Consider the following 11,363-nt stretch of genomic DNA (forward strand, 5'->3'; position numbering starts at 1 on the left):
TAGAATAAAAAATCAGTTGTAATAATCTCTGGGTGACAGAACATGGTGCTTTATTCTCTTATTTTGCTACTATGTACTTTCTAACTTTGTACAATGCATATATACTTCTCTGGTAATAATAAAAGGTAACTTTCAAAACAGTTAATATAGGGGCGCCTGGGTGGCGCGGTCGGTTAAGCGTCCGACTTCAGCCAGGTCACGATCTCGCGGTCCGGGAGTTCGAGCCCCGCGTCGGGCTCTGGGCTGATGGCTCAGAGCCTGGAGCCTGTTTCCGATTCTGTGTCTCCCTCTCTCTGACCCTCCCCCGTTCATGCTCTGTCTCTCTCTGTCCCAAAAATAAATAAACGTTAAAAAAAAAAAATTAAAAAAAAAAAAAAAAAAAAAAAAACAGTTAATATAGTTTTACAGGGTTAATATCCTATCAGTATCAACTGAAAAATGTAGGCATCAAAATTCTTTAAATAACATTTCTACTAGACCATATGCAGAAAATTCAAAGATAGATATACATATTTTTTAACGATTATTTAAGAGAGAGGCAGAGCATGAGCAGGGGAGGAGCAGAGAGGGAGACACAGAATCCAAGGCAGGCTCCAGGCTCTGAGTGATCAGCATAGAGCCTGATGTGGGGCTTGAACTCATAAACCACGAGATCATGACCTAACCTGAAGTCGGATGCTTAACCAACTGAGTCACCTAGGTGCCCTGCAAATACAGATATTTAAAACCAACCATACCACTGAGGCTGTTCTGATATGACTTACTGCCTTTTAATCATTATTACCTAAAATGTTGCCTTCATCATGTTCTTTAATAACCCTCATCACAAGGAATGAGCATGTCATACTCCACACAAAAAAATTCAACTCAGAGTTCATTTCCGGCCAAATTCCCTAGAGAAAGTATTGCCTCACCTCCTTCCTCTGATGGTTGGGGCTCAGGTCCTTTGCCCTTGAACTGGATTGCTGGGGGCTGAACCCATGTGTATGAAGATTCTTCATCCAGCGTCTGAAGGGTCACTCTCTGCAAAAGGATTTCCTGTTCCAGAACACAGGCTGAAACCTGGAGACAAGCAGTAGTGATTAAACCCTAAGGACACTGAAAATTTAAGAGACTAAACTGGTTTGGAAGGACTCCTTGAGGAATCCACAAGAAATATCCCCGAGACACTAGGAAAAAGAAAATTGAAAACAGGGCCTTATTTACCTTCTGGGGCACTGAGAAATAGCTAGAAAAGTAAGCAAAGCAAAATCCGATCAAGACTTGTTTCTGTCATTTCACTATTGCCTGTGTGTCCCTGGCCAAGTTACACAACCTCTCTGACCTTAGTTTCCATGTGTGCAAACTGCGAATGATTTCACCTCCTTCTTTGTGGCTGAGAGTTGAGAGACCTCTAAAGTAAGGAGCATGATGCTCCTCCTAGTGTCTGAAAGATAAAATGTCTTCCTTATCTTTACTCACCATCTCTGAATCTGCAGTTCCCTCCCTCTCCCTCTGCTCAGGGATGGCTTAGCAAGACGCTCGGTCCCCTGCTGAATGCTGGTTCTGCCCTTGCTCCCTCAGAGCTCCACAACTGAGGAAGTTTTGTTCCCAGTCACCCACAACCATATCAGACCAGTGCCTTCCTACTTGTACATTTCTTTTTCCGTCCAGATCCTCCAGCACCGTCACCACCTCGTCCCCGCTCTCCGGATGGTGCTCCCGCACCCAGGCCTGGAGCTCCGCGGGCAGGACGGTCAGGAACTGCTCCAGCACCAGCAGCTCCAGGATCTGCTCCTTGCTGTGCGTCTCGGGCCGCAGCCACTGGCGGCACAGCTCACGGAGTCGGCGCAGTGCCTCCCTGGGTCCAGGCGTCTCCTGGTAGCAAAAGTGTCTGAAGCGCTGTCTGAAGATCTCCCAGGCAGGGGGCTGGTTGTCCGGCACCTGACTCCCGGGGTTGTCCTCCTCCAGCTCCACCTTCACCACCGCAGGCCCCTGCTGACCCCATTCAGGGTGGAACTGGCCGGCAGACTTTCTTGCGTCCACAGCCATCCTGCCTGGCTTCTGCTGGCGTGTCACCTGGAGGCTGCTGAGGGCGCTCTAGGGCACAGAACTAAATAGGGGGTAAACGGCAGATCCTGTGAAGAACCACGCAAGACCTGTGACCACAGTAACTATTTTTATTCATTCGGTAAATCCACAAAAATGCACTAATAGAGGCAGAGCCTGTGCAGAAAGCATTGCAGGCATTCGAACTGCGTCAGTGCACAGAGCCCTGGCATCCTGGAGCGTCCACTCCACGCGGGGCAGTCAGCAATCACAACTACCAGCGGAACCCCTCGCGTAGGGTGGTGTCGCGTCACTGGAGGAGGGGCGCGCAGGCCGAGGAAGCCTCCGAATCCGGCGCCCCGGCCTCAGGGAACACTTCCAAGCCTCGTGAGGTGGCACAGGGTCGTCCGTCCGCGCGCAGATGCGCCCACCCAGAGGGAGAGAAGCGCTGAGGAACCGCGGTCACAACAGCAGTGACCTTCGTTCGTGCTGGCTTGGCAACGACGAGCGCGGAGCCCTACTCCCTGCTCGCATCGAGGGGCCCCCACTCTGGGTCGCCCTCGCGGCTCACTCAGCTCGCCGAGGGTCCGCAGGGCCGCTCCCGCCGGGGTCCGAGCCCGAACCCTGGACCCCAAGGCGAGGGACACACTAGGCCGCTCAACCAGCTCCGCCGCAGCGTGCGGGGCCCAGCCCCCGGCTCCCGGAAACGGCCGCCGGGCTCCCGGAAGCGCCCCGCCCGCGGCTCTGGAGGCCACGCCCCCTGGCGCGCGCGGCCGCGTCCCACTTCCGGCGTCTCCCGGAATACACGCAACAGGATCAGGAAAGCACAACATGCCGTCAACAAAATGAAGTCGTCTACATTGAGGTACACTTCTATTTAAGTTGCCTTAAATATTAGAAAATAACTGTAACCCAGTGTTTGGGATAAGAATGCTTACTTTCTAGGAACATCGTGTATAGACGAGGGAAAATAATTTGTTGAGCCTGAGGCCCATTTGTCTGGTAAAAACAGGTTATCCATGCTGTGTGGTAATTTACTAAAAACAAATGACAACAACAAAAACTTGACCTCACTGTGTATGTGAATAGATGCTCTAATCAGCTGATACAGCCTTGGGAGGGCGGTAACATCGGTCCAACCCACTCCAACCCATCTAAGGTGACCTTGCTTCAAGCCTGCGCACTCCTTGCTTGCTGACCTAAGTCCTTTGGTCCGTAGCAGAAATAACCAACTTCCCTTGAGATTTGCGGACCATTTGCCTTGAGGAGTGAAGGACCAGACCTTCCCAGAGGATAAAGCCTGACCGGATTGGAAAACGGCGCGAGTCTGTTCAGGGTCACGTCCACCTGTGACTACCCGCCAGCCCAGCAGTTCCTCCCGCATGCAGCTCCCTCCCTTACCCCGCGTGGCTTCCCCTTCAATGCCTCCAGCTCCCCGGGGGGGGGGGGGAGGGGGGGCAGGGAAGCCGGTCCATCCCCAGCAGCTCCAGGATCCAGGATCCGCTCTTCTCTTCGGTATGCAGTGTGCACGTCTGGCTTCGGCCACTGACGGCGGTTCCTGGAGCCCGTTAGGTCTTCGCGGGGCCCAGAGGCCTCCTCAGCAGAAGCGCCGGAAACGCAAGAGTGCGGACAGGACGCACCTTCCTAGACAGTGTCGACAGCTCCCCAGAATGTTCTCTTCCCGGTTCACTACGTGCAAACCCTCCTGCTCTCAGGGAGTGTGGACGGCAGGAGTCAGGGTTACACCAAATTTTAGACAACTCGGGCTGTGAAGGCTCCAGACAAAACTCACTGGACTCGGGGCAGAGTCGGAGTCAGGGCGAAGGCTCTTCTGGACTCTGGGGGTGGGGGGAGGGGATCAGAACGTATTGTAAACACAACAAAATGACCCGGGCAGCGGAGAACTTGGATAAGCCTGTTAACACGATAGCGGTGATAAGCCGACCCGAACAATTTAGGGACACAGTGCGCCCAGGCTGCGGAGGCAGGTCTTTGCGGCGCTCACAGCCCCCGGGGCTACGAGTAATGCCACGCTCGCCCGGGCGTGAGCGGCGTGAGCGCCCGCCCCCGGGGCCGGCCGGGCAGGCCAAGCGGAGGGTCGCCCCACGCCCCTCACCTCGCCTCCAGCCCCAGCCCTCTGGCCGATCGCCTCTCCGCGCCCCGCCGCACCGCGAGCCCACGCCGACGCGCAACTAGATGCCGTCGAGTGGTCCGCGGAACTGGATCCCGAGAGGCTACTTCCGGGTTTGCATAGGTACCGGGAGGTCTGGGCGTCTCTATGACTTGCCCTCCGGGGCCGGTGTGGTCACGACACCCCCGCCCGCCTCCGGCTCTCGGAGCCGCCTGGCCGCTCGCCACCTGCCTCCCCACCTACCCAGTCTGTGCGGGAGGGTAGGCTTGTGCCCTTCCCGTGGCCCCAGCACCGAGACGGCTTGCTGCCATGCTCTCCCCCTCCGCGGGACGCGTTTACGTGGACAGGAGCACCGCGCACAACCCGACTGCACTGCATGGCGCCCTCGGAAGAATCGCGTGGGACGCCGGCGGCGTTGACTGCGCCCTGCGCCTCTCCTGTGGTGGCTTCACGCTCCCACTGCTGTCGCGAAGCGACCTGGTACATGGGGTTCACTTCTGGGATCGGTTGATTTGAGCAGAGACCTCCCTTCCCATTCTCGCACGGCCGGATGGGCCTTGGCTCATCAGCCAAAGGCCCTAAAAGTTAAAAACATCCCCAAGAAGGCATTTTGCCTCAAAACTGTAACGTGGAGATCCTGCCTGAGTTCCCACCCTGGCAGCCTGCTTTGCAGGTCGTAGACTTAGCAACCCGCGCAATTGCCTGAGCTGATTCCTTACAAAAACACATGTTCATACTCTATTTCTCTGGAGTACCTGAACTGATAAAATTCATGCTTAAAGTCCTACCAATGCCCTTGCCCATTTTCTTTGTATACCTTCCCAGTTCTTCCAGGCAGGATTGTTCTCTTGATTTGTGTTCATTTGTCTTTCCCATTAGATGGTAAATTCATCAAATATGAACCCATGTTTTACTTACTTAGTAGTAAAGTACTACTTGTAGTAGTACATACCCTTAAACAGTTCTTTTTTTTTTTTTTTTTTTTTAACGTTTATTTATTTTTGGGACAGAGAGAGACAGAGCATGAACGGGGGAGGGGCAGAGAGAGAGGGAGACACAGAATCGGAAACAGGCTCCAGGCTCTGAGCCATCAGCCCAGAGCCTGACGCGGGGCTCGAACTCACCGACCGCGAGATCGTGACCTGGCTGAAGTCGGACGCTTAACCGACTGCGCCACCCAGGCGCCTCTGTACATACCCTTAAAATACATGACATATACGTGTGCAATGACCACTCTCTCAACAAGTAACATGTTGGGAAATGTGTGTTATCCACGTCCCTGTGCAGAGAGCTCTTCTATCTACTTGTGAATATGTTTGGCCACAAAGGTCAAATTACTGACATTTACAGTCCCTATTTATTACTTTCACTTAAGCTAAATCAAGCAGTAATCCTATTTTTAGGGGTGCCTGGGTGGCTCAGTCTGTTTAGCCACCTACTCTTCGTGTAGGCTCAGGTCATGATATCACAGTTCATGGGATCCACCGCAGAGTCTGGCTCTGTGCTGATGGTGGATGATAGGATTCTCTCTCTCCCTCTCTCTACGCCTCCCTGATCTCTCAAAAATAAACTTAAAAAAAAAAAAGAAGAAGAAGAAGAAGAAGAACCCTGGGGTGCCTGGGCGGCTCAGTCAGTTGACCATCACACTCTTGATTTTGGCTCAGGTCATGATCTTGCGGTTTGTGGGTTTGAGCCCTGTGTTGGGCTCTGCGCTGACAGTGCGGAGTCTGCTCCTGTCTCTCTGCCCTCCCCAACTTGCTCGCATGCTCTCTCTCTCTCTCTCTCAATAAATAAATTTAAAATAAATAAATAATCCTAGTTTTAAAATTTCCTCAACTTCTGGTCACCCCCCCTTTTTTTTTTTTTTGCAAACAACCAATCAAAAAGATCAAACTTCACATTGTTTCTATTTTCTCTGCCATTAAACATAAACCTCTTCTTAAGTTGTCATTCTCCAGATAAGCAAATTCTTGTCTCCAGGGCCCAGATGCATCATGAGCTAGAGGGTGATGATGCCAATGAACTAGAAAGCATATCAAGAGAGATCTGGCCCAATGATGCCAGGTCTTAATTTTTCAAAATAAGATGGAAATCCAGGCTTTTACATAAAATCTCTAACATTTTAAAGTTGGCAGCTAATTCAATTCTTAAAAACAATGAAAGGGCTACAAAAATGTCTGCCAAATGTACCTGAACCTTTGGCTACCATTTTTCATCTCTGGCATAATTCCTACTGCCAGAAAGCTCAGTGCATCAGCACATTTCATGGGAGAACTCATTGAATCGGCTGAAAATTCCTCAAATGTACAGGAATTGTGTGAAAGCCTAGATTTTCAATTTCGAGGTGTCTAACTTCAGGGAGATTTAATGTCTCCACTTCTCTCTTATTTTTAAAATATTTATTGACTGTTCCCGCTGGCCTGTAGACTTCAACCTCTCAAGTATTTCCTATCTAGACCTTGAAACAGAGCAAAACAATAGAAGTACTTTGATGGCAGTAAGTATGAACAATTAGCACGTCCAACGTTTTCTTGGCATTTATTCATACCATCCCCATACAAATATTAATATAGTGAAATACCCAATTTATATATACTCTCTATAAGCTTTCTAATTTCTTTTTTTAAATCTTTTTTAATGTTTATTTATTTGTGAGAGAGACAGAGAGCGAACAGGGGAGGGGCAGAGAGAGAGGGAGACACAGAATCTGAAGCAGGCTCCAGGCTCCAAGCTGTCAGCCCAGAGCCCGACACGGGGCACAAACCCAGGAACTGTGAGATCATGTCCTGAGCTGAAGTCAGATGCTTAACCGACTGAGCCACCCAGGTGCCCCATAAACTTTCTAATTTCTTAAGTCCTGGTAGTGAAAAGTATATTTCATTCAAAGTAGAAGACGACACCAATGCTTCTCAGACTGTTTATTTCAAGGCTGAAAAAATAAACTAATGCATAATGAGAACATCAGCGTCCAGATGATTACAGTAGACAGTGACCTCAGCTTGAAACATCTACCATTTTTTAGCATAAGAAAGTCAGAAGGGGGAGGTCCACCTGGCTTGCTCAGTTGGTTAAGCCTCTGACTCTGGTTTCAACTCAGGTCATGATCTCACGGTTGGTGAGTTCGAGCCCCCCATTGGTCTCTGTGCTGACAGCCCGGAGCCTGCTTGGGATTCTCTCTGTCTCTCGGCCCCTCCCCCACTCTCTCTTTCACTCAAAATAAACTTAAAAAAAAAAAGAAAAGTCAGGAGGATGCCGGAGAAGGATTAGAGGCCCTGGCACCTGATGTCCCTTCAGTCCCACTACAATATGTGAGCACATCCACCTGGAGTGCTGGATGGCCAAAGGTGATTCTGGGACTTTTCCCCCAGAGATAAACTGGAAGAGAAATGTGTATCACCGAGATTTAAAAAGGAAAAAAGAGGACGTATGAATGAAGTGCGGAGTTGAGGATGCAAATATACATTGTAACTCCTTCCTAAAAACTGCCTTTCCCCTAAGCTGACAAAGTGCACGGCAAGGCGTAAAATTTCATGAGCTGCTGTGATGTGTTTGAGCCTCACAGGGACCCTTAGGCCTAAGTGGGCTCTCCTGCTCTGGCCGGATCTGCCTCCCACCCAGCAGGAAATGCTCCCCACCCGGCTGGTTCGACGTTAGACTAGCTGCCCTCCACCTCAGCCTCAACCTACCAGGTTTCACCTCCTCACCTGTGCACATTATTCAAACACGCCAGTCACATCCTCCCAAGAAATCTGGGCCACCTCGTCCTCTTGTTACTGCAAAGCCTGCATCCCCAAGTCCCAGTTTGTTCCTCGTGCTCCCCTGTGGCCCTGGATGTCATGCTGAGAGTGTACCTCCGTCCGGCACCAGGTGTCACCTGTTTGTCCCTCCTCAGAACGTGAGGGCAGGTGGCCCCCCACCCCTGGCACCAACAGGGTGAAGGGGAGATGAACAAAAGGGCAAATTACCTCACTGAGCAGTCATTTGAAAACTTCTCCCTAGTTCACCCCTCATTTATGTAACTTTAAAAACAGCATCACATCCCCACGCAGCCTGCTAAGTTCTCTGCAGGGAACACACATGACATCTTTGTGGTCCTCTGCCCACAACACGCGAGTCTCTGGGTCGTCGGGATGGGGTATGGGATGACAGTGACTTCAGGAAGCAGAAGGGCAGACGGACCACAAGGGAGGAGACTGCAGGAGCAGGAGGCAGGGCAGCATTCCCTGCAGAGTCAGGCAGGATGCGAGCAGTCTGTTCCCCTGATGCCGCCAGATCTTTCAACTGGATGTGTGACATCAGACTGTCTCACGGCCTAGAATAACAACGGAATGGACGCACCACATCCTGATGTCCCGAACTTCCCACACAGCGATAGGGTCTGTATTCAGCATAGCTTTCTAGAGTGGTTCAGTAAGGCCTGATGCATGATTAAAGGCTTTCTTACAGTTAGGACACAAACGCAGACTTCTGCCCTCTGTGGATCCCCTGATGATGAACAAGGCTTGACCTCTGAATGAAGGCTCGTCCACACTCCTCACACTGATGGGGCTTCTCCCCATTGTGGATCCTCAGGTGTGGAGTAGGGCTGGTGCCCCCTCGGGAAGCTCTCCCCCATTCCTTACACAGCTAGGGTCTCTCTCCTGTGTGGCTTCTCTGATGCTCCGTGAGTCCCGACCCCTGACTGAAGGCCCTCCCACATCCATGACATCTGAAGGGCTTCTCTGGCGTGGACCCTCAGATGTCCCATAAGGTGTGAGCTTTGCCTAAGTGATTTACTGCACTCTTTACGCCCAGAGGGTCTCTTCCCAGTATGGATTCTCCGATGACGAACCAGGCCTGTGTCTTGACCGAAGGCCTTCCCCCATTCATTATACCGATATCGTTTTATTTTATTATGAACTTCCTGGTGTGAAAGAAGGGCTGATTTATAACTGACAGCATTCCCACACTGGTTACGTTGATAGGGTTTTTCCTGAGTATGGATTCTCCAGGGGCAAACCACCCCTGAGCTCTGAGCAAAGGCCTTCCCACACTCCTTACATTTGTGTTGTTTTACTCTTATGGGGTCGACCTTTTGCTGTCCTGATTTGCCCTCACATTGAGGTTTCTCCACATCTTGCATCCTAGAAAACATCCAATGTACTCCTTTCCGCGGAACTTGGCTTTGGAGCAAATTCACCACTCACAGTCCTGGTTCAGCCTTCTGCTGGAAGAGCAAGCCAATGATCTAAATGTCCCATGTCCCATATAAAGGGTTTTGATGAAAGATTAGGATAGATCATCGAGAGCCATCATCCTAATGGTTTTTGACACTCACTGCACCTATGAGTCACAGAGAATGAAGATAAATAAATAAAGGCCCTCAGGGCCCTGGCCCAGATCTAAACTCAAAATGGCGGAACGAAATGAAAATTCCCCAAGAATCTTCCAAAAGTGCCCACCAAACACACCCTCCAGTATTTACCCCTGGTACAGTCGTCCCACACAGGATGTGGGCTGGCCCGTGACCCACTTTATTCAACAGAATGTGGTGCAAGTAACGCTGTGTCAGCTCAGGGACGAAGACTTTACCACCGTGCGTCCGCGTCCTTGAGATCCTGAGCTGCCCTGTAAGAAGGTCAGTCACCCTCTGGAGAGATGGCGGGAGAGCCCGTGAGAACCTGAGGCCCAGACATCACAGTGTCTCTAGAGGCCTAGTTGTCTGCCTCCCGATAAGGCAGGAGACAAGGGAGCAAGGTATTTTGGGCAGCACAGCCCAGGAGGGCCCTGGATAACACAAACTGGTGTCACGTGCAACAGAAGACACCCTCAGAAGTGTGGGGGACAATTCATGGTCGTTCCTTTCAGCCACTACGTTTTGGGGGCGGTTTGGTAACGGAAATAGACAGCTGAAATGCCAGTCCATCAGCCAGTTTTCAGTGATGCTCACGGCAACACCATGAATTGGGTAATAGATTTAGGAACTGAAACCTAAAAATTAAGTAAGTGGCCCAGGATCACATGGCAGGTGAGTGGTAAAGTCTGGCCTGGAACACAGGTCTACAGGAATCCAAAGCCTGTGCCTTTTGTTTTTATGATGAAGGAATAGATACGCCTGGGAAAAACTTCAACAGTACAAAAGGCATAAAAGTAAAATGTCCAAATCCTCATTTGTCTTTCTGCATCACCCTGCGTGCTCCCTGCACTCACTCTGCAGGCAACCACCGCAGCCTCGCTGCCCTGTGATGGATCTACCATGGCGATTCAGTGCCTGTCATTGGCGCCTGCACTTACGGGAAGTTTTTCTGCCAGGAATTGCACACAAGTGTCAGACTTTTATATAAAGACACCCACTGATGCACTGTGCGTAATAAAAATACTACAAACAGCTTAGATGTATATCAGCAGAAGACTAGTAAATTAATTATACGTATGCAACACAAAACTAAAGACTTATTAAATGAATAAAGTAGTTCTATTGATAAGAGTAGTATTATTTAGGGGCACCTGGGCGGCTCGGCCAGTTGAACGTTGGACTTCGGCTCAGGTCATGATCTCACGGTTTTGTGAGTTTGAGCCCCACATCAGGCTCTCTGCTGTCAGCACAGAGCCTGCTTTGGATCCTCTGTCTCCCTCTCTCTCTGCCCCTACCCTGCCTATGCTCTCTCTTTCAAAAAAGACAAATAAACTTTTTAAAAAGTTGGTGAGCATATTAAAAAAATAAAATAAACTAAAATGGATTTGTCTTAATCAAGGAGGCATGGGAAGGACTATCATGAAGAAGTTTCGATCTCCACAGATCCCTAGGAACAGCAGGTGTGGCACCTCGTGCAGGCCACGTAGGAAGGCAGGAGGCAGGAGAGGGGAGAGTGTGGACTAGAGCTTTACTGGAGTTTTCCAGAGAAGGAATAGGCAAGGTAGGATAGGTTGCTGAATGAGCTCAGAATCACATAGTTTGAATGATTCTACAGGGATGTTCTGCAGTTATCCACCACCTTGCCCCGGGGGGGATTTACAGCAGGAGAAATAGGGGACTGGTGTGCGAGAGTCTGATAAAGGAGCTTGATAAAGGAGCCGGCTGGGGAGCCGACTCTGGATTTTCTGGTTCAAATATGAAAAGGGTACTTGCAGGGAGTTCTCCACTGTCTCTAGGAATCAGCTAGCTCTCCCAGGGGCACCAGGATCAAGGTCCTAAATGCCAGAACATCAAGAATATAGAAAATAA

The 11,363-nt window shown here is 50.4% G+C and overlaps 1 protein-coding gene and 1 long non-coding RNA gene across 2 annotated transcripts in view; one reads left to right on the top strand and one right to left on the bottom strand.

Moving 5' to 3' along the window:
* Positions 1-11,363, bottom strand: part of LOC123609406 (zinc finger protein 883-like) — a 32,764-nt gene that overhangs the window by 7,532 nt on the left and 13,869 nt on the right. Inside the window, exons 3-4 of the mRNA XM_045500432.1 lie at positions 1,630-2,883; positions 915-1,062 (exon numbers count right to left, since the gene is read on the bottom strand). Of these exons, the coding sequence (XP_045356388.1) occupies positions 915-1,062; positions 1,630-2,031 (550 nt within the window). The 5' untranslated portion in view covers positions 2,032-2,883. The remainder of the gene's footprint in view (positions 1-914; positions 1,063-1,629; positions 2,884-11,363) is intronic.
* Positions 2,802-4,946, top strand: LOC123609536. Its single transcript, XR_006717809.1, has 2 exons — positions 2,802-2,893; positions 3,248-4,946. It is a non-coding gene; the product is annotated as an uncharacterized LOC123609536 (long non-coding RNA).

Source organism: Leopardus geoffroyi, chromosome B2, assembly GCF_018350155.1.
Source record: "Leopardus geoffroyi isolate Oge1 chromosome B2, O.geoffroyi_Oge1_pat1.0, whole genome shotgun sequence".
NCBI lineage: Eukaryota > Metazoa > Chordata > Mammalia > Carnivora > Felidae > Leopardus > Leopardus geoffroyi.